The sequence below is a fragment of the Zerene cesonia genome, chromosome 8, assembly GCF_012273895.1.
Source record: "Zerene cesonia ecotype Mississippi chromosome 8, Zerene_cesonia_1.1, whole genome shotgun sequence".
NCBI lineage: Eukaryota > Metazoa > Arthropoda > Insecta > Lepidoptera > Pieridae > Zerene > Zerene cesonia.
Genome location: NC_052109.1, coordinates 6,436,700 through 6,457,244, shown reverse-complemented (window position 1 = coordinate 6,457,244; position 20,545 = coordinate 6,436,700). Strand labels below are relative to the sequence as shown.

At 34.7% G+C, this 20,545-nt stretch overlaps 4 protein-coding genes across 6 annotated transcripts in view; 2 read left to right on the top strand and 2 right to left on the bottom strand.

Annotated features, from left to right (window-relative positions):
* Window positions 1-3,445, top strand: part of LOC119828788 (post-GPI attachment to proteins factor 6) — a 9,143-nt gene extending 5,698 nt beyond the window's left edge. The window contains exon 4 of the mRNA XM_038351043.1: window positions 729-3,445. Within this exon, the coding sequence (XP_038206971.1) occupies window positions 729-1,450 (722 nt within the window). The 3' untranslated portion in view covers window positions 1,451-3,445. The remainder of the gene's footprint in view (window positions 1-728) is intronic.
* A 2,069-nt stretch (window positions 3,446-5,514) lies between these two features.
* Window positions 5,515-7,082, bottom strand: LOC119828771. Of its 3 annotated transcripts, none has more exons than XM_038351017.1 (3): window positions 7,006-7,082; window positions 6,525-6,699; window positions 5,515-6,417 (listed from the first exon to the last, which is right to left on the bottom strand). In XM_038351017.1, exons 1-3 carry the CDS (start codon window positions 7,068-7,070, stop codon window positions 6,031-6,033), a joined length of 627 nt encoding a protein of 208 aa, XP_038206945.1. In that variant the 5' UTR covers window positions 7,071-7,082; the 3' UTR covers window positions 5,515-6,030. The 3 variants fall into 3 exon arrangements, with proteins under 3 accessions (XP_038206945.1, XP_038206947.1, XP_038206946.1); XM_038351019.1 differs by having other exon boundaries at window positions 5,516-6,417; window positions 6,525-6,704; window positions 6,896-7,082; XM_038351018.1 differs by having other exon boundaries at window positions 5,516-6,417; window positions 6,896-7,082.
* A 288-nt stretch (window positions 7,083-7,370) lies between these two features.
* LOC119828586 (FERM domain-containing protein 8) lies at window positions 7,371-13,941 on the top strand. Its single transcript, XM_038350791.1, has 11 exons — window positions 7,371-7,548; window positions 8,077-8,291; window positions 8,771-8,896; window positions 9,168-9,407; window positions 9,981-10,146; window positions 10,860-11,021; window positions 11,307-11,492; window positions 11,950-12,079; window positions 12,622-12,762; window positions 12,925-13,042; window positions 13,757-13,941. The coding sequence occupies exons 1-11, from the start codon at window positions 7,418-7,420 to the stop codon at window positions 13,939-13,941; spliced, it is 1,800 nt and encodes a 599-aa protein (XP_038206719.1). The 5' UTR covers window positions 7,371-7,417.
* A 648-nt stretch (window positions 13,942-14,589) lies between these two features.
* On the bottom strand, window positions 14,590-20,322 carry LOC119828509 (dynein regulatory complex subunit 7). The gene is made up of 12 exons (XM_038350677.1): window positions 19,490-20,322; window positions 18,893-19,054; window positions 18,435-18,620; window positions 17,861-18,071; window positions 17,542-17,689; window positions 17,175-17,284; window positions 16,796-16,943; window positions 16,161-16,437; window positions 15,795-16,016; window positions 15,333-15,542; window positions 15,005-15,096; window positions 14,590-14,796 (listed from the first exon to the last, which is right to left on the bottom strand). The coding sequence occupies exons 1-12, from the start codon at window positions 19,796-19,798 to the stop codon at window positions 14,640-14,642; spliced, it is 2,232 nt and encodes a 743-aa protein (XP_038206605.1). The 5' UTR covers window positions 19,799-20,322; the 3' UTR covers window positions 14,590-14,639.
* Between the last annotated feature and the right edge of the window lie 223 nt (window positions 20,323-20,545).

Sequence of the window (20,545 nt, the reverse complement as noted above, 5' to 3'; positions counted from 1 at the left end):
TAGCATGTAATATGAATGTAATAGTAATTTCAGGCCGGTTTTTCTGTGGAGGTGTGGTACTTCCTCAGTACGATCTGGCCCAATTCGTGCTAAAACTTGTTCGACTTCCTGTACCTATCTGTTTGAAGGGCGGTTAGTTAAGGCTAAGTTTACGTAGGAATTTAAAACAATGGACGAACTCACAGGCATAAGCAAATATTTCTATAGCTTATGTGCTAATCGGGTACATAAGCTACCTACATAACTGCCAAATATCATCAAAATTCGTTCTCTGGATATCGTGTGAAAGAGTAAGAAGCATCAATACATTCTTGCAAACATACTCGTTTATAATATTAGTAAGATTAAACTTGCAGGAATTGATTAACTTCAGTGAAAATTTCATATGTTCCCAAAATATAACAAAGTTAAGTGTTCATATACATATATATGGCACGAATTTCACCAACAAAATAAACGATGTTTATATAAATACATAGACATTTTATTCAGCGTATCATATTGTACTAGCTTTGCCCCGCGGTTTCACCCGTCAAGTAGTCTCTAGCTTTCGTCGATAAATGGACTTGTTCAAAACTATTTTTCTTTTTCAATTAGAGCGAGTAGTTCTTGCGATTAACGCATTCCAACAAACTCTTCAGTTTTGTTTTATTAATATTGGACGCAATTAAAACATCGTTTGTTTTGTCGGTGAAATCGTGTGTTTATAGAACAAAACACTGTTTCAGGTTGGGACTGCTCAGACGCATCGAGAATGGACAGCAAGGGGTACATGCTCGTGTCCGTCCTACTTCTTACTCTTAGCAATTTACTCTTTCTCTTCTCCATTTACGTCGCTAGCATTCGGTATTATTTCACCGAGGCAATGATGTACGCATTCACCATGTTCTTTTCGAGTTTCTACCACGCGTGCGACGCTCCAGCCCAAGTTGCCTATTGCATTACGAGGGGTAACATCCTGCAATTTGGGGACTTCTACTGTGGCCTCATGTCGTTCTGGGTTACCCTCCTCGCAATGAGCATAATTGGCGACAAATTGAGGTCCTTTCTCCAATTGATCGGGGCTATCGTCATAGCTCTATTGACCACCTGGAATATGCATTCGTTCGTGGCCTTCCTACTTCCAGTGGCGGTGGGCGTGTTTGTACTACTGCTGTCGTGGTACGTGGACTATGGGAAAATTAAGTGCATGAGGTACCCCAGATCGTACTACACCAAGTATCTGCCGTTCGGTGTGGTTTTGGTGACCGTCGGTTTGATTTGTTACGCGTTTTTACAAACTGAACAAAATTATAAGATAGTGCATTCTCTATGGCACGCGATCATAGCTGTGAGCGTCGTGTTTTTGTTGCCAGACGCGAAAAGAACCGATGTCAACCCGTTCGTACCGGTCGCCGGTTTCTGCTGGACTCCATTGAGTAATGTATTTAAGAGATCGCACACTCAATAGCGTTTAACGTTTGGTTTTATACATGTGTGACATCAGACAATGACAATCACAGTATAAATATCCTTATAAAAATTGTTGTAATGTTAAAACGTAGCGTAAGTAGTAAGTGATTTAAGCGTAATTGAAAGTTTTTGTACATTTTATATTAAGAATAGAAGCTTCACATAACTACAAAAGTAAGCATTCAAATCAATGAATAAAAATGTATAGTTTGGTGTGTAGATAATGAAAAACACCAAGTCAGCCATCTCACAAATGAATAAACCGTCGGAGTTATAAGACTTTATTGCCATTTGTAAAAATAGTATTTGTAAATATTTTGCTTCTCAATATGAGAAAATAATTGCTGACGAAGCTTTTGTTCTTTGTTTTGCTGAACCTAGTCAAAAATACCGTTCAATGTAAAAAATCAAACAATGTCGTATTATCAGTGAAATTCGTGAAATTTCGACAGTTTTATAAATTTGTAATTCATAAGTCATGAAAAGTACAATGTTTTTTTCATAATACACCCAAATCTATATATGTATGTATGTATGTGTATTCTTTATACTCTTTATTTGGTTAAAGTTCAAAACTTATTTAAGTGCATTCAGAAGGTTTTATTAATTAGCGTAGTACAAAGAATATTCGCTTTTAAACTCATAGAGGTAAGATTTAATTTATTTCTGCTTTTTTATCTTGACAAATGTTTAAATCCATTCTCGTTCCATAATTGCATTTATAAATGAAAATTGCATTGATAATTTAACACTAAGCTAATGTGTTTAAGTTTTTATTATTATAATTACAAAACTATTTAAGTAGTATAAGCTTAGTATTGACATAATATTTAAAATTATTTCCTGATCGTGTCATATCTTTTTAGCTAAACCAGTTATTGCATTTTAAACCTTGATATTATTTAATCGAGCTGGTTTTGGTGTATGCATCGTGCATCAAGGTTAATTCTAGGTGAAAAAGGTTTTAACCCACTTTAAATGTCCCTTATGTCCCTTATAAGGGATGCTTGTTTTTTACATGACAAGTTATAGGAATTCAGGTGTTGCTTTCAACTTTTGTTATCTTTAAATTTTTTTTTTTTCTAATCTGTCAGGTCCTTCCAAAATTAGGGATATAGGGGATACTAAATTTACTTTTGAGCCTATATGATAATAGAGGTGTAAGATAATATAAGTATTAACTTTCTCAATAAATCTTTTCAATGAATACAAGCACAGGTGATAAACTCTTGCGAATTTCAGGGCAATAAATAATAAAAATTTTGGAGATGTGTTAATCTACATAGTTTATATTATTTTTTTACATACAACCTATTGACTAAAAACGTATGTCCACTCGGGTGCCTTATAGTGTTCAATTTCATTAGTAATGACATATGTATGTGTAATATATAGATTACTAATAGGAAGGAAATTAATTAATGAATAATTGAGGGTTATATTGAAAGAATGATTTAATATGGCAGAAGAATGAGAACAATTTTTGTCACGTTAGGTCTATAGTTTTAAGTAAACGTCAAATATTTCTTTAAATAAATACGATGCGAAAAATTTAGATTTTACGAAGGCGGGAATTAATTATAATTTGACTTGATTGTGTGTAGCTGCTCGCCCGGGCATCGCATTTCTTGCCCGGGATAAAAACGAAATAAAATATAGCATATGACACCCACAGATAACGTGGCTTTCTGTGGTGAAAAGGATTTGTAATTTCGATTTAACAGATCAGGAGATTACTCATAATTTCTCAAGCTTTAGTCTTTACCTCTATGATATTATAACTGTTTTAATCAATTTTTCATTTTATGGGCTGTGTCATTTACCCGCCTTCGTAAAATAATGTGTGTGCCATTGTAAATAGCTGTAGGTAATGTAGGTTATTCTAAATATAAGAGAAAAAAATTTATCATACTGATACATTTTATTGTGATTATTTTTGCAAAAGTATATTTACAGTACAATTTTTCATAGAAATTATGTTAAGTATTCACGCATTATACAATATCTATTTTAATTCTGTGATAAAAATTAATAACTATAATATACATGACGTATGACGAAGCTTGTTAATCATTATATAAAATGATCATTAGATTATACTAATAAAAATTATTTCTTAAGAATAAAATAATACCAACATTCCGTTACATATGCTTTTCTTTATCTGTTATTTCAACTTCAGCACAGTCTAGCTGTGCTTTTATTTTGTACCCTAGTTTTTTTATAAGTGTACAATTCATACTGGTTTAGTTCATACTAATTTTGTTACATTCCGTTTAATTCCTTTGCTCAAATTTAGTGTTTTTTAATGTTTACTTGTGTTTTAATTGAATGTGTAGCGCCGAACAATTTGTAGCCTTTGAATCGTTTCCTTTAAACATTATTCATATGTATTCAAATTATTTATGCACAATCTTAGCTACTTTTATGTTTAACAATGATATGCCTCCCCCATCGCTTTAAATACATACTCAATGCTAAATATGTAATTTGAATGACACGTTAAAAAAAGGAAGCTAAAAGCGTCAACTAATATTACAATACAGGTAAATTCTTTGAGGTTGGTTGTATAATATGAAATGACATTGGCTGCCATCAGCCCTAAAAGTTTTTGGAAATATATGCAGACTTTGTAATTAGAAAATTAAATCTTTTTAACCAACCTTACATAACAATGTAATGGATGTAACGGATGTGACTAAAACGTTGTTGTATTGTTGGATTTTATACAATAATTATTCTGTTATCGTTTGTGATTATCTATAGATAATTGTTGTATGTTTGTCAATCGTTATGTTAATGGTGTACCTACCTTATTATTCAAAACTGTGAATAAAATATAAAATTTTATATTCTGCCAGTCGGTTATGAATATGCATTTAATTTGGAAAAGATAAGTGTATGTTTTCATCCTTTTTACTTGGTGGATTTTTTTATTGTTATTGATATTAGGCAATTACATTTGCAATTTTGATAACCCACTCGAGGGCCGAGGCAAGTCATTTTATCTACTATATAAAAATAAGTCGGGTTTTCCTTCCTGACGCTATAACTCCAGAACGCACGAACCGATTTCCATGGTTTTGCATTAGTTGGAAAGGTCTCGAGCTCTGTGAGGTTTATAGTCAAGAACATTTAGGAAAAATTTCAACATAAAAGCGGGAAAATCATTTTTCACATACAGCCATCTGGTGGCGAATCGGAGTTCGCCGGGTTTGCTAGTATTTATATATGTAAAGGCATTTCACTATTTTAGCAGGAGAAAAAGAGAAAAGGAGAAGAACGGTATTAGGGATTACTTTTAAACACGTTGATAAATATATAAAACTTTGCTTTCAATTTAATTGGGACTATTTTTAAACACATTGCTAAATATATTAAGCTTTTTAATAGATGTGCCAGAGTTTAGGAAACGGTACTATGGTGAGGAGACTTCGAATTTGTGAGCATTTTTGGTAATACCTTTAGCAATTTCATTCTCCTATAAATTAGTAGCAAATAAATTTCAGCCGTGAGATATCAAGAATGTCAAAAGGCTGGATGGAAATGTGAGATTCTTAATGTGTAACACGAAAAGTCCACTTCAACTGCTGTCAACATAAGATAGTAGTCGCTCTCAAATACTCATGAATTTATAAATTCAAAATATTTAATCTCCAGTACGAAGAGTCGGGCATGCAGGTAACTGCCACTCCTATCATAATTTACAGAATTTGTTAGCATGAGTTGCTTAGACCCACAGTGTATGCCATTCATGAATATCCTTGTCAGGCTTGATATAAAAATTTGTTGAAATAAAACTATAGAGCTCTCCTATTGGAAAATATACTAAATACCAATATGCATAACACTTTCCTGTATTTTATAAAGAATTTGTTATTAGACAAAAAATTACGTAAATCCAATCACCTAAGCATTGTGATGTATATACTCTGCCAATAGATTAAGTATTAGAAGTGTTTATTAAACTATGTTGTGTATATGATATTGAGATTTTGTCTATTTGTTTTATGTGATGATTAAAACCAAAAATTAAGTGATGTCATGTTTTATTTAGAAAAACATTTAATGCTTCATATAAATACAAATCTTATAAATTATACAGTATGAAATAAATTATAATAAGTTAAAACTTATAGGTAGGTACATAGTGTGGTAGTCAAAACATTGATTTAATTTGGTAAGAAGAATTTGACATAACTTCCTCATTTATATTGACACTAGCTGACCCAACAAACGCTGTTCTGCCTTACTCATAATTTAGGGATGTTAAAAATTAGTTGTTGGCTGATTCTCAGACCTACCCGATATGCACACAAAATTTCATGAATATTCCAGCCGTTGTGACACAAGAATTTTATATATACATATAGATTAAAAGCAAATCTGATTTGAAAGTGATACTGAAACTTAAGTTTCAACACTTCAAAAGGCAATTATTTTTCAGCATACAAAATATCACTTACTGAAATTATCTAAACAAACTTGTATTCAACATAAATTGCTGTAATAAAACTATTTCATTAAAGTCTTAGTTTTGTCTTAGTTTATTACATACATCAGCCTATAATAACACATTTAAAATGTTCTTACACTACCCGCGCCATATCTTATTTCTTTTTCAAACTGTTCCGCTTTTAGCGTACCATCTATGCTGACACAGTTTTTATTAAATACACTATATGCAGACACTTCACCCCTTTTCTTTGGCCTTGTGCTTGTGTTAAGGCAAATGCCAATGAGAACTGATATTACAAAGAAAACAGCACCAAATTGCAGTTTCAAGAAGTAAATGAATAGTGTCAACCAGATAATTGCATATATTGTCCATTTGATCATACAATATCGCCAGGATTCTTGGTTCTCTTCAATAGATTCAACTTCACTGACTTCAGATGTTAAATCAACAGATTCTTCTAATAATGCTTTTGTGTTGTTTATTGATGTATCTTCTTCATTTTCCAACTAAAATAATAAATAACAGGTTATACATGCACTTTATAAGAAAAATCTGAGGTTAATCACAAATAGAAAAATGATTTATATAAAACATTAAGGGAGATGCACTTTACCAAAACAACCTCTTCTTCATTTCGTTCTCCCATATTTGGCTTAGGAACTAAAAAATTAACAATTTTCTCTTTAGAATGTTCCAATTTTTGTTTTATATTATCAACAAACTGTTGACGTCGTCTTAACGCTCTATATTCTTTCAATTTCGCCTCCATTAGATGTATATATGAGAACCTACCCTTAAAGAAAATATTTGTTTTGACTACGTAAATTATATAAATCGTGTAAAAATCTGAATGTTTTATTTCAAGCTAATATTATTTGTGTTAATTAGGCGATAAATAATAATTATCTTGTGTTAGATACATAAAAGATACTACTCATGCAATATTATACTTGGTACGATAAATTTTCATGTAAAGTTCATTACCTCTTCTAAATTAAATTTAGTACACTACCGAAAAGTTCGTAAATTTTCTAATTATCTATATTCTAGGAAAGAGGAATGTTAAAAATGTTTTATATATCACATTCACATACTGAAAAATTATAAACGAGAACAGCTGCTTCCGTTCGCAAAACGTAAACACAAAACTCCATGACATCAGATTGGCCAAATGACAGTTGAATGTTAACAAGATGTCACATTAAAGGCACAGATTGCTTAGGGACATGACATTGATATTTTAACTTTTAAGTGTCTAACGAATAAATCCCCCTATTTCCCAGTTCTGTTCTAAAATTTTACATTTTTAATTTATTTGAAAGTTTTTAGTTCAGCTTAAATATATATAATAATTTTGTGAGTTTGTGACTAAAAATATTTATTATTGAATCTGATGACTGGCAATCACGACGATGGCGCGAAATCAATAATTCACTAGTAAGTACCTACCTATGTTTTGGTATTATGATATGAGGTTTGTAAATTTATTACAAAAATAATATATAAATGGAACACCAATCAGATATGGGGACTTACGGAGAAAGCCCTAATGTACAAAATAGTGGTAATTATATTACAATTATTCCAGTCGATTATTCTCGACGTGGGTATCCCATTCAAGCAGAATATCAGTACAAGTAAGTAATAATTTTAATGTAAATATTTACTTGAAACCTGTATACACAATCTAATTTTCGGGATAATTCATAGTAAATTTAATATAGAATGAATACGAAAACCGTTATTTAATTAATTTTAACAACATATTCATTTAGCCGCTTATTCCGGCTTCGCCAGGGTTCGTCCGAGAAAAAAAAATGTCCTGTGTTACTCGCCACTCGAATTAGATGTTTTTTTTAAATGAATAATGATGTATAAGACGACTACTTTATAAATGAAATCGTAACAAAAATAACAAAATTAAATATAATAATTAAATACTATTAACTGTGTTTTAATATAGTATTTTCTTGTGTTTGATTTTACGCGAGTATTATACATTTAGAAATTAAAAACTTTTTAACGGATTTTAAACGCGATTTATTCATTATAATATAATGTCAGTCTCCCCGTGACCACACTCGCTGTAATGTGTTCGAAACGTCGGGTTAATAATATAATGAATAAATTGTGTTTTAATAACTTCATCGTTTTACAATTTCCAGCGAATTCAGATCACGCGAAGAATACTATTCAGTGCAAAGTCAGAAACTCCAAGCTGAAGTGAATGCGCATTTGTACTCCGTGTCCCAGAGGTTGCCCCACTTGTCTTATAGCCCTTTGGGCCGGCATAATGACTGGGACAAACACGATTCGCACAAGCCACTGCCCGACTCGAAGGAGAGCAATAGTTCGGATTCCTTGGAGAAAAGTGTTATGGGTGGGTTTTAGAATAGTTTATGAATCTTTGATGAAAAAAAAATATTAAGGTAATGGGCATTATGTAACAGAAAACTGGTATATGAAAAGCTAGGCAAGCAAGAGGGGTAATGTGGGAGGCACACTCGCGTGTAATAGGGTGACCATAAGATGTGTCTAATTGGATGACGATATGATTTTTTGTATGTTATTAGTTTTTTTTATTAAGTGGGTTTTAGGATACTACGTCCATTGGTGAAACCTGATAGAGATAGATATAGCTAACTGCCAATTAGACGATTTTACGTATTTAAAATTTGCCAGCAGGTTTTTTAAATAAAGTTGATTATGAAATCCTTACAAAATATGTTGTGAGTATACAATACAGCTTTAAGCTTACACTTTTATTTACTTAAGATCTTTTCTTCTCTATAATTATATACTCTATGTACAAAAAAGAATGAATACGAAATTATAAGTCTAGACTTACTTCGCTTCCAGGATCAAACCTAAGTAGTTGTTCAAACCAGACGGGTTCCAGTAGCATAGCTGCAGGATCCTTTAGTACCACCGAACCCATCACCAGTGGTGGGAGCTCGTCTAGCGCCATTTCACCACCACTACCTGGTGAGTACCACAAACTAGTAGAAGAAAACACTTAGCTTATTTACGAGAATGTGTGTGTATAAAATTATAGTAGTATAAATAAGTAGTTAGATATCTAAGCAAAGATTTAAGTGTCCAACTTTCACTAGGAATGAAAATTTTGGTTTAAGAAGACATTAGTGAGATAAACAGATAGTGAAATTTAAGTAATAATTAATGTGTCTACGTGGTTAGCTTTTTAGGGATTTATTATCAAAAATTTGATCTCTAGCACCCAAGAATTTATTACCAGGATCATCAGGCAGTACAGCATCATCTTCGACGGGTACCTCGAACCCAGTTACTTGCGTGTATCTAATGTCACGAGTGGCCGTTATGGTGGAGATGAGTTCGGAAGAAGTGCCATCATGTGTCACAGCATCTAGGTTCCTCAACGCCGTACTATCGGCAGAGGAGTTAGGGTTAAATACACCCAGCGTAAGGAATCTTGCCGCTAATGTGTTCGCGTTGTGGATGTGCAGTCCTCTGTTGGGTAAGTTTCTACTAAATATTGAATATCTAATATATATACAAGAATTGCTCGTTTAAAGATATAAGATATATATAAAAGATAGTGGTGCTAGTTACACTATTTATAGCTCAAGAACGGATTAACCGATTTGGCTGAAAATTTGTGCAGAGGTAGCTTAGAACCGGGGGAGGGACATAGGATATGAAAAACATTTTTATCCCGGAAATCCCACGGGAACGAGAACATGCGAGAAAAACCCCGAGGCTATCTTTCATGCGACGAAACGACGAAACTAGTAAGTTATAACTTACAATGTGCTAGCTGTTCGCCTTGGCTTCACAAATGATAATCAGCCTATGTGGTTCAGTGATGATAAACCTTTTTTATGGTGAGAAAATATTGAAATCCGTCCAGCTGCTTTTGTGTGAAAATATTACATATATGAAAAATTAAAAACGTTTTCTCTTTTCACAATAACTTTTCTCGTTACGGACCTAAATTGTAACGTGTAAGTCATTAGGATCTAGTAATACGGAGATCAGGGAGAAACTGTGCTAAATTCTCCCACTAGTCTCAAAGCACAGAACTTTCCAGAAATCCAATTAAAGCCGCACCATTGTCCGTGGAAGATATGGGCGGGTTGGCAGAAGTTGTTACAGCGGTACGGCCACGCGTCTGACTCGCGGCGCTCGCGAGACCAACCCGCGCTCAGATTGCAGAGGAATGTGTTCTTTCCTAAGCATTTGGAGGAAGGGATAAAGTACGTGTAGTACTACGATACTGAACTAGATATAAATTATATATTTTTAGGAATCTGGTATTTTTGTTGTTTTCCGCCTCGTTGGTTAACGCGTGAGCGTAGATCCGAGAGGTTCTGGGTTCGATTCCGGGTGGAGACGCGCAATAAAAAAAACCGTCTCGGTCTGGCAGGACACAGAAGGCTGATCACCTACTTGTCCATAAAAAAAAATCGATCAGTGAAACAGATATATATCATCTGCCCCATACCCCAGTAGGGGACACGGGACTTCACTTTTTTATTTTTGTAGAAACTGCTTTATGACGATTCAAAAGTGCTCCTATAATAAGTCAAATTGTTTATATAAATGTTGAGTTTGTATGTTTATGTAAATATTGTATTTGTATATATAAATGTGGTTTTCTTATATGAGGAATAATTTTACCATTCTTTCGATCATTGCTGTTAGAAAAACAGTGCACAGTGCAACTAAAAGAAAACGTGTTCTTTCATTAAGTTTGCAATAAATAGCTCAATTGATCGAGATGTCTAGTACTTTTTTAATTTAATAACAATACTAACACAGTAAATATCATTGGGCATATTTGACCCGCTTCATTATAATGTTAATATTATTTAACTTAGTCTGGTCTTAAGCTTATTTAATTCCTTAATAAGGCACTCATTAGCTCCATAAACTAGATTACCCTAAGGTAAAAGGCGCTACTCTTCAGGGATTCTCGTATCCAAGAGTTGCTATATGAGGAAGCGCGACACAACGTGGTGACTGGGCGGTATCCGCTAGAGAGCGCTCAAGCTCTGATGCTGGGCGGCCTTCAGGCGCGCATACAGCTGGGGCCATATGACCCACATCGACACACTGCTAAGTTTTTTAGGTGAGTTTTAGGTACATGGATATAGGGATTCGGGTGTTTTTTAGTCTCAAGTAAAGTTAAATGAATTTAAATTTTCACAGAAAATTTCTTATACAAGAGTCTCAATTGTTTTATAATAATTTTCTTCATCACGTCATCTCAGAATATTTTTTTTACTACAATGTATCATTTGTTATTTACTTTACGTCATCAATTTCGTCCACACAAAAAATTTTAAATCCATTATTCCATTAATTAATTTTCATTTTGTTTACGTATCTGATTACAATAATAGAACGTTATCAGGGAAAACCAAGACAAGTATCTCCCCAAACACGCGCGCTCTGGTCGTTGGGCGCGGTTACTACCCGCCGGTCGTAAGGGTAGCCCTGAAGCTAAGTTACTGGAGCAGGCCCAAAGGCCACCAGCAGCTCCGCCACGAAAGTTGCGCCACAAGTACCTCGCTCATACCAGAACACTGCCTACTTATGGGTGAGTGCCCACTACCCACACACTTATTCGCTCACTATCCACACATTATCCACTCACTATTATGGTAACAGAACCAAATGACCACCAACAAATATCCATCCATCCAGGAAACTTGGTTGTAACTCTGTATCCAAGTTTACTTGCATCAAGAATAAACAATGAAAGTCTTAGTTTAGTAGTTATCAGTGGGTTCAAATTTAAATGTTTGAATATTGAAAGAAGCTCGCATGAATATTATACCTATATCCTGAACGGTAAAAAAAAATCCTTAATTATTAATGATGATGCCACTAAAAATCTCTCATTTAAATTTCCATTAGAAATTTTGGGGTACAAAAATATAAAACACTAATTTGACACTAAAGGTTCACATTGGATGGAATTTTTCTGCAAAATAAAGACACAGTGATATATGAAAATACTCCTTCTAATTATCATCTTAGAACTGTATTTCCAGCGCTGCGTTCTTCCAAGGTCAGATCGAGCAGCCAGTCCGAAGTCTGACCAGCTTGCTCACTCACGAAGACATACCAGTTCTGGTCGCTGTCAATTCCAATGGTGTTTACGTTATTGACGATACTGAAAGTGTGAGTATGAGAAAAATATACAGAGTCTTTTTCTCTCTTCGCATCCGTCAGATTTGCGTCATTTTAAGCCTCAATTGAACCAGGTTATATGTTCTAGAATATGCAGAATAATATAACTTTACGAATTAGAGAAAATTTAAATTAAATGCGAAAGTGCGCTTGTTTTTATGTCTTTCTGTCACGATTACATGATATGATTTTTGGATCTGGAGCTAAGAGGCTATAGGAGGGGTGATATAGGCTATGTGAAACGTCTCATTTCCATGGGAATTTCTTTTCACTACTCAGCGAAATTGTGGACAGCTAGTATGTTATATCTAAGTTGGATTTTGTATAATATGGCCATAAATAAAAATGTCCACACATATCACCTTCATAAATTTGTTAAACTTTTGAACAAATCACTTAAGATTGACCTATAATATGTATATAAAAACAATCCCAGTAAAAAAACTGTCTTTTAGCCAATTCTATAAAAAAAAAAATAATAGTTTAGTCAAGTCACAAACAGATTCTTCAGACATCTACCTATCCTACAATAGACGGTGTTACTGGGCCTTCTATATGAGGAGCTATCCTGGGACATCGGTCTACCATCAGACGACAATGAAGACTGTCTGCCGTGCCTGTTCCTGCAGTTTATGGTGGTGGAAAATGGTCTACGGGTCTCCAAGATATTGCAGGTATAAGTGACAGATGGAGAGGATCATCAAAAATTGGTGATAGTCATCCTGATATGCAAGACAGTAGACGTAGTACTTTAGAATTATGATGAATGATGAATAGAAGCTATTTAGAATCATGAGTATTTTTATTTTTTTCGTATAGAATTTGTTATTTTGCAGGTGTTTTCAAAACAAGCCGTGATGATGGATACGCTGATAGAGCATTTCGCGGGCGAGTACAGAAAGCGACTCGGCCAAGAGACGCCGAGTGACCACGCTAATTATGACTATCATTCAGGTGAGTGACACTGGTGATAAAAAAATATTATTTAGTTTACGGAATTCACAGGTCAACTAGGTTCATTCTAGTTCAGAGACAATTAAGGTTAGTATTTTTTCATGCGCCTTTGTTAGCTTCACCTGTACGTTGGTATGTAACCGACTTCTTTAGACGCGATTTTAAGTCATTTTAATCGCAAAATTGATTACAAGCTTTGTCCACGTATGCAGGTTCCGTGACAATATAATATAATTTCATGAGTTTATCTTATTATTCGGACTAGGATCGGCAGGATTATATAATTTGCTTTGTATAGACAGGTGAGATAATTTTGTTAAATAAAGCGTGTTTACTCAATGCGCTTCATGTTTCCAAACCATGAACTAAATTAAATGCCCGAATGAATTTGATACCCGTCTAAGAGTTTTTATATTATATGGGAATCGAGCACTCTTCGGTACGAATTGGTGTAGCTCGCACTGGGGAAATAACAGTGAAGCAGTGGCATGCTACTGTGTTTCGTTGGGTGAGTGGGGGAGCCGGAGACCCATATCCTTTTGCATACCCTTCCTCTTGTCAATCCTTTCTGAAAACCTTTCAAATTAGAAGTCGGCAATCCATTTGTAGAGGCGTAAGGTCTACAATCGACCTTCCGCCTTTCCAAATGTTCATGGGCGGTGGTAGCGCTTACCATCAGGCGACCCACCAGCTCCATTGTAAAAATATTTCCAGACTCGGGCAGCATATCCCTCCCCCCGCTCTCCCGCCCGGACTCTCCCCAGCGGCGCCTCGCCAACAAGCTGTCCCGGCTCGCGCTGGCGACGCACGACGGCCGCGGCAACCTGCTGGGGGGCGCGGGGGACTGGTCCACGGGGATACACCACCCGCAGCCATCTTGGATATTACCGAAACATTAAAATATTTGTGACGAACGTTGTCTTATTTTGTCATTCATTATTCTCTACATTAATTTTAATAAAAACAAAAAAAAAATGTAAATATTAACCTACAAATTGAATATTAAATGGATATTATATTGTATATTGCCCTGGAAGGACTATCCCTCCCCAGCGGTATCTTGCCAACTAGATGCCCCAGCTCGTGTTTGCTCACGGTCACGGCGGAATCACACATCATCACTATCAATTATATTATATACTAACTGCGCCCCGAGGTTTCACCCGCGTAAGTCCGAATCCCGTAGGAATATCGGGATAAAAAGTTGCCTAAATGTTATTCCAGTTGTCCAGCTGTCTACGTACCAAATTTTATCGCAATCGGTTCAGTAGTTTTTGCGAGCAACAAACGCACACACATCCTTAGAAATTTTCGCATTTATAATATTAGTAGGATATTATTATTGATACATATTATATACACAAACACAAACATACAATAATTACAAAGTTCTGTCTACTCAAGTGTACTATTGGACATAGATACTACTTTTCCGAGACGCAGAAATCACATTAGATCAAGAGTATATACGTAGCTTTTTGACTATGAGACATACAATTAGATTAGATTTTTTCTGTGTTGAAAAAAAAATACAATATTTCAAACGTACCGTAAAACAATATATTTCTAAAATAATCTATTTACGATATAAATCACATCATTTCATTCGATAATAATGTCTCATTCGGTTATATTCCTTGAGCAAGGGATGTTTCTCCAAGTATTCTTCAAGTATTTGATACCTTGGCGCCGACAGATCCCTATGTCGTGTCAAACGTACTTCAAGTGTATGTACTTTGAATGCTAACTCGGCACTAGAACCAAAAATTACATTACAAATCTATATAATTAATCTTCAATTTTGAAATAGATTAAAGCTAACAAAAGCTTCAATTATTGCATATAATATAATGGAACTAAAAAGAATTATTTGCAAACTTACTAAAAGGAATAATAATTTAGCAATTAATGTGAACCCATGTATCAATTTTATATATATTATTAAATATCAATATTATTTACCTTGCTGCGAAATAAACGCTTTCCTTCTCAGGCGTCAAAATAAATTGATTAGCCAAATACCATAAGCGCTTTGCTTTGTATTCACTGTTTAACTGAAAAATTAAGAAAAAAAATATATAGATTGACATAAAGACCAGCTTCATAGGCAATTAAAACATAAGTGGGAATAATGGAAGTTAGATACAATAGAGGTTCCTTGAGACACACCCGTATATTTTAGACATAAAAATTTCATATGAGAGTGCATGAATTTGTTATAAGCATTATCTATGATAAACTAACCTCGACGAAAGCGGAGACAATTAAATGATTAAGAATCAAAGTATACCTTATCAAACCTCTCTTGGACGAGATTCTGTCGAGCGAGTTGTTTCGCTCTAAAGTCGTTAATACATTGTTCCCTGATCAGTGTGGCTTCCTTGATTGTAATTGGAGCGCCAGTACCGTGACCTGATCCAAACATTCGAGCTAAATATGGCGCCAAAGGATCTATTTCTGCTTCTTTTTCTCTTTCTGTTACTTCTGCTTTTTGAGCTTCCTAAAAATACATCATGCATGTTATATGGAATTTTGGAATTTCTCAAAATGTTAGTAATTAATGTTTTCATATTTATACTCGTTTAGTTTTTACTGCAATGAAATGATTTGTACGAGAAACAAAACTGATATTTACTACAATATTTTTTATTTTCCCCTCTTATTTATTTATATCTCAGTGAAACAAATGGATACAGATAATACTTTTTAATAATAATTATCACATCCAAATATACAAGTAATATAAACATACCTGCTCCTTCCATCCCTTTTTGGCGGCCTCATTTCTCTCCGTATCGAATAATGCGACGTACAACATTGGCTCTGTAAGCTCCTTGTGGCGCGTTTTCAAGTAGCCATTGATATCGGTCTCTCTGTCGCGGATGTGTTTCCTGCTTTTGTGTTCCCACTCCATATTGTCACAGAGTGCATAGTACACGTCTAACGGTCGAGGTGGTTTGGCACATGGATCGGCCTGTGTTATTGTAATAAATAATTTATTTATTAGCAAGGAAATGAAACATTTTGTCTACTGAAATTATCAATATACTTATTTCATAATATAATTAAGAAATATTTACGACTTTTATGAATTGAAAGTGTAGTTCAACACACTTACAATGTATCCAGAAGTTTTTTCTGGATAGAATAGGATTTTACCGCCTGTCTCAGCGAGATTTGGTTTCAGAAAAAATCTAGTATTATTCGTGACAAAATTGTACGCGTAGTGATAGAGCAATTCGATGGTTTCTTCTGGAATGTGGAAAATTTTCTTCCAGATATCCTCTTTGGCTGGGATATCGTCATTTCTAGAATATGTCTCTATAATGTCTTTCACTTGACGTTTAGGTTCGGATTTAGTTGGTTCACTGTATATTATGAAGCGGGTTTCAAGTCTGAAAGAGCAAATGTATCAATTGACAAAGAAACAGTCAGCAGTTACCAATGTGAAATAAAGCAAAATACTACAAAAATTGAAATGCACATTTGCTATTAAGTAATATAAATAGGACCAAAATACATAGCATAGCTTATTACATTAAACAGCTAATTGATATAAAAAAAGAAACATTTTTTTTTTGGGCTTACTTTTCTTTGGAAATATTATAAAGTATCCGCTTACCCAGGCTTTGCGTTAGCACGGAGTTATAGAGGACCAAACAAAAAAAAAACTGTCGAATTGAGAACATCCACCATTTTTGGCAATATCTTTTAAAAATACTCTTTCTTCGTGCCATGTAGATGTACACTAACCTGTCAGATCTATCCGTATAATATTCATCAAAAGTAGTCGGCGTGCACACCAGCTTTGAAAGGTGGTCGATCCTGGCGTAGTAGTTGAACTCTAGCGTCCTCACTCCTTCTACTGTTACAAGGGGTGCGTCCAAAGAATATAGGTGCTCTGAAATAATATGACAAGTTCAGAATATACATAAACAGTATTTTTTCGGATGGACATCAAGCAAAATTTGATAACTTTCAGATCATTTGAGCTAGGATGCTACGAGCTTGGAGGTTAAGATGGGTGTCAGTTCGTTAATGCGAGAGCAATTCATCTTTTATGTACATTTTATCTATACAGCAAATGATGTAATTATATAATTAAATAATTTAATAAACATCAAATACTAACTTAATAAATGGTCTCTTCTACCAACAGCGAAGGTTTCTCTCACTTCTCGCTTGACATGATCCATTTTCATAGTTTCCATTTTGTCAACTCTATTTTTGTACCATTCGTATCTGAAACCGATAGATGCATGTTTTTGTGCACAAATTGGGCCAGCTCGTACCGGGTCCCACACGCCTACAGAAGAAGGAGAAATAGAAGGATGCTATTGTAGTGCTTGTGTAGAGGGATGTATTGCCCCACCATACGTAATGAAAAGAATATCTGTAATGCTTTTGTACTATAAATTTTAAATTATAAATTCCAGAGATAGAGAATACATTTAACACGTTAATGTTTTTTGAAGTTTATACACGGAAGAACAAATTACGTTAACAGTGGAACGGTTAGAGCATAATCGTCAAAAATCTTGATTCTCTTGACGATGCCGTCCCTTTGAGAGTAAGGTGAAAATTTCTCCAATAGAACCTTCTTGTAGTGAACCACCTTGTGACTGCCGGGGTACCGCTGTTCAAAATCTAGAAAAAAAGATAATAACTCGTTGAAAATTCACAATAATTAAACAACTATATATCAAATTTATTATGGTGTTAGTCGTGGTCACAGGCAATATAATACTTTATGGAATAGCAGAAATTATTGAAGTATGACAGTATTAGTAGTTAATGGAACAGGAATATTCGCCATACCATCTGCGGTAATATCTAATTTTTCAACCCAACTAGAGGGAACATCCAAGTGCTTCTCCGTTTCGAAGGCGGTTTTCTTATCAGCCAGGTCGATACCAACTAGTTGACGGCGGAAGTATGGTTCCCCAGCCAGAAGGTGTTCCCAGCAGCTCAGGTCACCTAGATCGTAGTTCAGGGTACCTAAACCGTTCTCGCAATTTTGGAGGTTCACCTGCAGTAAACAATTTAATGTAAGCTTGATAAACATATCTTTTGAATCTGACGTTTTAGTTTAACGAAAACCTGCCATTTTGTAAATAGCTCTTATCATATATGTTTGGAAATTTTCTGTTCGTCGCTGTAGCGTTTTTCTTGTCAAGAACGAAAATCATGAGAGAAATATTAGCGCGTCATCCGTTAAAAAGTACAAATATTTTAACAAATACAACCGGAAACAAGATCACAGATAATACTAAACAGTTACTTTTACAACAAATTTCAATAACACTTGGTCATCCACAATTAATATATATTTTAATATGCATTTATATGTAAATCAAAATATATTGATATTAGATTTTATTCACATCCTCACATAATAATTTTCATGATTGTAAACACTATCCAAAAACTGATACTGCGGCGCCCCCAGCGGGTGGCTGTTTCCTTCACTGGGCTCGATGAAAAACGGCTCCTCCACCCCCCGGAAACCTGGCAAAACGAGCACCCAAGCATGTGTGCGCCAACCATCAATTTCATCTGGCGGTGGCTTCTCTAATTCCTGGAAAAAAATTAAAAAAAGGTTGTATTTGTGATTAAAGTATGTATATTATAAAAATGTAGCAAGGTTTTTGATAAAACCTATCTATTTAAATCTAAAGACTAAAAGGCTAAGAGTCAAATTGATTATATTCCACTTATGTAGAATGCATATATTTATAATTAATTAATAATTAGTAGGTCATATAAAAACGTGTACTATTTACTTTAAATGTTGATATATGGAAGAGATCCATGATATTTTTCGACTTCATTATTTCAGTTAAAAGTTACCGCAATTTTCCTTAAGCGTTCATTTTCAATTTTATCCAAAGCAGCTTGCCTCCTCTCCGCTTCTTTTTTCTCCATTTCCCTGCAATACTTGGAAGTCATGTCTGGTATAGGCACGAGACGGTACCGAGGCTCTTCCTCTGGAGGCGGTGGTTCTTCAATCACCTATAAGATAATATATATGTACTAGCTGCGCCCCGCGGTTTCACCCGCGTAAGTCCGTATCCCGTAGGAATATCGGGATAAAAAATAGATGTTGGCCGATTCTCAGACCTACCCAATATGCTTACCAAATTTCAGAGGAATCGGTCAAGCCGTTTCGGAGGAGTATGGCAACGAAAACTGTGACACGAGAATTTTATATATATAGATAGATATAATACGGAGATATAGTCTTATATATACAATTTTTTTTAGGTTTCCGCACCCAAAGTATAAAACGGAACATAATTATTAATACTTTGCTCTCCGTCTGTCTGTCTGTCTGTCAATCCGTCTGTTACGAGGCTGCATCTCATGAGCTATGTTAGTTACACAGCTAAAATTTTAAGACATGACTGTTACTGCTATAACAACAAATAATTAAAAACCTGGGCCTACCTCAGTCTCATCCGGAATCTCCGGGCAAGTGGTACGATACCGGATGGCGAGGCACACGTCCTGCTTGGCGCAGCCCACCACCACGTAAGCGTCGTAGCCGGCGCCTGCGAGCCATGACACCAGCACGTGGGCCAGCTCGAACGGGTTGCCGCTGCGGCGGATGATAGCCGTGTAGGGGGACATTAATCTTTCGGGCTGTAACCAATTCATCAATAGATTTATTTGTATTTCATGCGTGTAACCGCTGCTTACTCCGACTGGATTGACCTGACATAAAAAATGTCCTCCTACTCGGTAGTCAGTAAACATTCAAATCTTTTAAACTAATATCATAAAAAGGAAAGATTTGTATTTTGCATTTAACGAATAAACTTAAAAACTATATTATCGATTTAGTATTTGCGGATATAGAATAACAATTTTTTTAAAGATTTCTGAACTGATTGTATGTGAAACGACTCTCAAGGACTTAAATGAATAAATAAATAACTACGTAGAACTTTTATCAATCCTCGTTTAGGTACACATTTACACAAATCGCGAAATATTTTTGTATAACACGCCCTCCGAACGCATTACAAGGAACATTTAAAGTTGCAATGGATTCACTACGCTGCCTACACTCTACAGCTTCAGTATGTAGTTCTCGATAGCGTTATAGATGGCGCTGTTTTCAAAATGTAACTTATTAATAAATTTTGAACGTGAGATGGTGAAAGGTGTTAATGATGGCATAACCCGTAACTCAAGTCTGGAATGAAACATCTGGAAATTATACTTGAGAGGTATTTACTCGTAATATTAGGTTGGAGAAATATAAATTAGGCTTATGCTTCAGGATGGCTTATTTTTGCTATTTTTTAAATGAAAATAAATTATATTTATATTTATTGGATTGTAATAGTGCATGCACTATTTCTTGGGTCTATTATTATTAATATTAATAATATGTATATGAACTTAAAATTGAGAATGAATAAGTAAAACTCGATAAAATAAGGCTTAACGACTTCTTATTGAAAAAAAACGTACCAAAACTTCGTTATTATTCTAAAA